The 6,015-nt window shown below is 35.2% G+C and overlaps 1 protein-coding gene across 1 annotated transcript in view; it reads right to left on the bottom strand.

Moving 5' to 3' along the window:
• Positions 1 to 290: 290 nt before the first annotated feature.
• Positions 291 to 6,015, bottom strand: part of LOC127952308 (E3 ubiquitin-protein ligase rnf213-alpha) — a 129,605-nt gene continuing 123,880 nt past the window's right edge. The window contains exons 61-66 of the mRNA XM_052550693.1: positions 5,621 to 5,822; positions 3,786 to 3,863; positions 3,348 to 3,545; positions 1,878 to 1,967; positions 1,615 to 1,793; positions 291 to 1,168 (exon numbers count right to left, since the gene is read on the bottom strand). Of these exons, the coding sequence (XP_052406653.1) occupies positions 1,015 to 1,168; positions 1,615 to 1,793; positions 1,878 to 1,967; positions 3,348 to 3,545; positions 3,786 to 3,863; positions 5,621 to 5,822 (901 nt within the window). The 3' untranslated portion in view covers positions 291 to 1,014. The remainder of the gene's footprint in view (positions 1,169 to 1,614; positions 1,794 to 1,877; positions 1,968 to 3,347; positions 3,546 to 3,785; positions 3,864 to 5,620; positions 5,823 to 6,015) is intronic.

Raw genomic sequence — 6,015 nt, 5'->3', positions numbered from 1 at the left:
ATTTATAATCAAATTGAAGACAACATTTCTACTGCTTCTGTATTTTGGAGCAGCAGAAATTTATTTAAAAAACATAAAATCTTACTGTTCCAAAACGTTTGCCTGGTAGTGTGTGTGTTTGTGTGTGTGTGTATTCCCAATAAACCTGGAAATAGATTTAGTTTAAATCTTCAAATGCTTCGAAGGGGATTAGAAAATACATTTTCCATATTCAGTATTTTCGTTTTTCATATATCTCCTCATACTTGTCATCCGTAACAACAAAAATAAACAACACAACATGCCAGATTTAAAGAGAAGGTAAACATTAAGAAATTTTATTCAAATCAAGTCAAGTCACAGGAAAAAAAACATTTTGCATGCAGCACTGTTTCAGCATACATGTTGATCCATAGAAAATTGATTATAGATAGAAATCATATCTAATTGTTGTAAAATTAAAGATAAAACACCTGAAAAATGATTACCCTTTAATCTACACTACGTAATTCAATGACATTATTACTAATCAAAAACAAATTTAAGATGTGTGTTAAGATGTGGGATTTTATATGATATATATTTGACATTCCTTTTATTCCATTTTATTTATTTATTTATTTTTTTTTTTTTTTTTTTACTTTAATCTATTATGACAGATAGGAATAGACAGCAAGAAAGTGAAGAGGTGGAGAAAGAGGCATGTGATTTGTAAAGGTCCTCAAGTCAGGACTTATATGAGTTTATATGCATCAAGTAAACACATAAAAAAAAGAATGGTTGAACAATTGTCAGCAACTTTCTATACTTTGTAGTTAGTTGTACTATGCTTGCTAACTATCCTAGAGAGGTACTATAGATCATGAGTATAATATTACAGTATACAGTGCTAAATAAATGGAGTAAGTGAATTCTCCAAGACATGATGCTGTACTGAGAAATTGTTGTAAATGTGTATATCATTTGTATATCAAAGCCAAGTCTTGTCTACTCCCGAGTGTTTGGGTAGGAACACTGAAGTACTTCATCCAGCGTCTAACTTTGATTTCTCTCTTGTCTGAGAAGAGCAGAGAACTTCCACGCGTCGACGCACTGCGAGAGCAGAATCTCTTCAGGGAAGAACTCGTCCAGCTCAGGAGGAACGTCCAGGCCTTTACGCTCCATGTTGGACACAACGGTTTCTTTCAGACTGGAGGACAGACAGAAATCAATCAGTTACGATACATTCCCAGATGTTCAACATATATGCTTGAGTTTGATTATGCATTTAGGTAAGGAAGTAGGTGGGGCAGTAATGGGAAGCAATGGGGAGACAATTTTCAAAAAGTATGTGTGTGGTTGGGTGCTAATTAATTTTACGGATTGTGATTGTGCAAAAATAAAGGTTGAAAAGTTATGCTATGGACTCGTGTGTGTCAGTTGTTCACCCCACTTAGATAATGGTTTATCACAAACGTGCTGCTGCAGATGCAGTAGAAAGGCAGGCTGGTAGGCTACATGTAAAGCAAGCCAGTAACGAGAGAGAAAATAATCAATTAACAAGCTTCCCCTAATGAGGTTTGTAGAACACTTGACAGATGCGGGTTCTGAATGAATCACATTAATTGGTGTGTTCAAAACAGAAATTTTGCTTACCCCCAGTCAGGCCTGAAAGTGTGCGTGTCTTTTCGGTTCTTCAGATCTAAAAGCAGAATTTCATGAATCTCCAACAGGACGGCCCCGGCGCTGGGCTTAGTCAAAAAACTAGTGAGCTTTGTCTTGTGTTCCTCCTGCAGAGGATGTTTGTACTCTTCGCTGATGTCCTTAAATGGATCCTAAAGAGCAGATGAACACAGTCACGATCACATACAATCTCACTAAAGCACAAAGCAGAATACTAAGTGTGTTGATTGTCTCACCCTCTTCAGACACAGCAGGGTCTCTGATTTCAGAGAGCTGAGCAGCTGCCACAGCGCCACACAGTGTTTCAGACTGAACCTGCTTAATGCCTGCACACACAATTAGCACTCATTCACTAAAGCATCACACACACAGAGTTGTCAGTTAGTTAGCCTTTCTATATTTGTCCGCTTTTGGAAAGTTGTGGAATTATTACTATTATGTTTTCCTTTTTCTTCTTTTGCTGTTGAAGTAAATGGGGAAACAAAAATGCTACATACATACTAGGGGTGTAACGGTACGCAAAAATCACGGTTTGGTACGTACCTCGGTTTTAAAGTCACGGTTTGGTTCATTTTCGGTATAGTAAGGGAAAGAAATGCAAACATTAAACTGCAGGTTGTTTATTACTATAAACTTTTTTTTACAATTTGTTTAAACTTTTTTTTTTTAGATAATTTTTTAATAAAATATATATAAAATAAAAGAATAAGAAATAAAATACTGCTGCAAAGTTCTCGACTAAATAAAATACTCAGTTATTTATTTCTATTTTTCATTATATTTTATTATATGATATTGGTTTGAGACTATGATTACAGTACAGCATTACCAATCCCAGCTTGTAGGCCTGCTCATATTTAAATATATAACTTTTCCAAAGTGTAAAGTGCAGCATCAACAGTTTCAGTTTTTAGACCTGCTCGGATATCGTTATTGCGTTGCACCGATCGTGATGTTCACACTCGCGTGATGCCATTTGAAAACCTTAGGCTAGTGACACACTGGCATATTGCACCTGTCAAACATAGTCTATTTTGCCGTCAATACTGTTGACGGTGTCCTTTATCAGTAGGCTTTATATTTATGCTCAACATGAAGTATAGATGTTGTTGTCGTGAAGACAAGAGCCTGGTCTGTCGGCGGCATCCCTCTATGTCACCCAGAGTAGCAGCAGCACGCCAGCGCCACGTCAGGCATGATTCTGGTGTGTAAAGACACAGAAAACGTGAAGCAGCCGTCACGCAAATGACACACTCAGAAACGCCACGCTCACGCCACGCTCACTCCATGCAGCCAGTGTGTCACCGGCCTTAGAATCAGCTGCAGGGCGGGATTTGCACTGAACACAGAGATTTTCGCTACTTAATATGTTTGTTTGGAAACAAGAAAATGTACCTATGTTCCACAATCAAAATATTGCATTGGGTCATTCGGTACACATGTGCACTGTACCGAAAGCCCTGTAGCGAAATGGTCCGGTACGAATACACGTACCGTTACACCCCTAATACTTACATAAAGGGTTCATTATATTTCACACTACTGAATGACTTTTCTGAACTACTTTAATTCTATCATTTAACATTTACATTACGGTAAAAGTAGTTTGGCTTTTAAATCTGTGTCTCAAGGCAGACTTAATACCAGTGAGGAATGGCCTGATCTGCATGGACAAATAATGAAGAAAGTGTTTGTTCATGACCAACCTTGAAGATGTGTGGGGCCATGTTGTCAGTCATCTGTAGCACCTCCTCCAAAAAAGTACCCAGCAGCACCCATGGCTCTCCCCTGGTCATGGCCAGGAAACCCAGGGCCAGCTCGACTGTAGACAGAGCCTCACACACATCACTGTAGGACTGCAGCTCCTTCACCAGGTTGTGCTTTGCAAGAGCCTGCAGTGGCTCCTTTGAATGCAAAAATCACAGTATGGCTTGAAAAATTTAACAAATATATCTACGCATTGTAAACATGGATTTAATTAAATATAAAAAAATTTTATGTTGCATTTAAACAATGTAAAGAAATTTTCATTAAGAGCATTTTCACACTAAAGCCTTTTTTGTGGACCTGTGTCAACAAAATTGTAACCAATACATTAACTTAGTGATTAAACGTATTATGTTAAAATGAATAACACAACTTACTTGTGAAACTTTGCCCTTCACATCCTTTAATATGATATTATATATTCTGTCCTGCCTGTTCACCACTGTTGGAATACCCTACACAAAAAAAAGATAAATAATTAAGGGTTGTTGACGTGACCTGATATTTTCACAGAATTTTTTTTTTTTAAATTAATATTGTTGTTATTTAATATTCAGTAAATGGTTAAAAATGTCTTTGCAGCTTTTATAACAGGTCTATGTATGACAGTGTTATCAGATTTTTTTAAATTTTGGAGCCAAATCTCAAAATTGTCCTGTGGTGTGACTGTCTCAAGCATGGTTCAATAAATAACAACTTTTATAAATGAAAAAGAAAAGCAGAAAAATGTTAATAAATACCTCCAGCATAATTGTACAAGTGTCTTTTTTAATAAATGGCAATCATTTTTTATATTTTTGTAAGTGTAAGAACTTAATACATTTTGTCTCTGAAAACCATATCCTCTGGTGTGACATCATATCCTGATTTTAAATCGGCCAATTCCAGAGAAAACTTATCTGAAGGACCTCATTCATGATCATGTTATTGAACCCGACACGTGCACATGATAAATTTCGGTCTCAAAATTGTTCAAATATTTAACTTTTTTGGAACCACTACCAAAGTGTTATGTTTTATTGTACTTTGGTGTGACACCCCTAAATTATATTTTAAATTAAAAACTGCATGTTAAACTACATAATCATCGAAGATTATGCAAATGTGTCTTGCAAACTGCTAATGACAGGTTAGCTTGAAATAGCAAGGTCATTATTTGATAGTAAAAGTCTAAAATGTCCTTTGGTGTGAAAGAAAATGTCATCCGGTGTGACGCCTGTACTGTCACACCACAGGACACAGATGTCACATCAGAGGACTAGGTCTCTTTAAGAAGCAGTTTAAATAATTAAATAAGATTTGTATAACTAATTTGTATTCTTCTTTTTAATAATTAACAGTGTTCTTAAAAGCAATAATTACATTAAACTATTTTCTGATGTTTTTATAGAAAACTTGTACTGTTATAAAGTGTCATGAAAATAAGTATAAAATGTGACGCTTTGTTTTTGAGAGAAATAATTGAGGCAGAAAAAATAGTGGAAGAGAGAGGACATGGAAATACAGACAGAAAATTAACAGGGATCCATCAGAATGGAGGAGATCCTAAGAGAGCGATGCAGAAAGTAAACAGTATCAAAATGATGCCTTAAAAAGAGCAGCCATATAGTTATATATAAAAAATTAATTCACATCTTAATGAATATAGTTTGAACATCAATCATATTTAGCTGTGCCACACATGCAGCGGGGGGCTAGAAAAGTTTTAGTAACAAACTGATTGACTAAGAGACTGAATTTTGTTGATGAAAATTATTTTTTATCAAAATTAAACTTTCTTTTTCCTTTGACATGTTCAAAATGAAATATAAATAATTTAATAACTACCTTTCTTGTAAGGACTTTCTGTCCTTTAGTATGACGTAATGTCCTATGGTTTGACATAAAAGAACCACAGATTTGTTTTTATCTCAATTTTTTTTTTCTTAATTTTTGCGGTCACAACCATAGGACAAACTTATGGTTTAGTTTAATACAAATGTAAAAAAAAAAAGAAAATAAAAAGCAGTGAAATAATTTACAAAGTTAGTGACCCTTTATATTTTCTCAAAGATTAGACTTCACACTACATAAATATATGCATTTCTTTTTCAAAAAATATTTTTTATAAACTACCCTTAAACCAAGTATTTTATAATCCTCAAGATCTCCTAAAAAACGTCTGTTTTAACTCCGAACATGCATTTTCAGTTCTTGTGGTGTTGTGACATACATTAAGGTTTATGAAAGGTTTGCCCTGTAGAAAGCGGGTGACGATCTGTTGCTGAATATTGGGCAGGTCGTACTCCATCAGTGTTTCCTGTCCGCACTCCATGCTGTACTGGCAGTTGGACAGTATCAGTGGAAGCAGATCCCGCTCATACTCGTAATGGATCACATGCAGCTCTGTCAGGTCAGCTGGGCTTACTGTGTAACTGATGGAAACAGGACAGAGAAAAATAACATATAGAAAAATACAGAGGTGGACAGTAACTAAGTATTGTTGTTACTGTACTAAAGTTAATTTTTTAAGCATTTGCACTTTACTGGAGTATTTTTAATTTGGGAAACTTTTATTTTGGGAGGCTTTTATTTCACTAAACATAACATGGTAAAATTTTACAATAA

This window comes from Carassius gibelio, chromosome B3 (genome assembly GCF_023724105.1).
Source record: "Carassius gibelio isolate Cgi1373 ecotype wild population from Czech Republic chromosome B3, carGib1.2-hapl.c, whole genome shotgun sequence".
NCBI lineage: Eukaryota > Metazoa > Chordata > Actinopteri > Cypriniformes > Cyprinidae > Carassius > Carassius gibelio.
The sequence above is the reverse complement of the archived record's forward strand: the minus strand, read 5'-3'. Positions and strand labels throughout refer to the sequence as shown.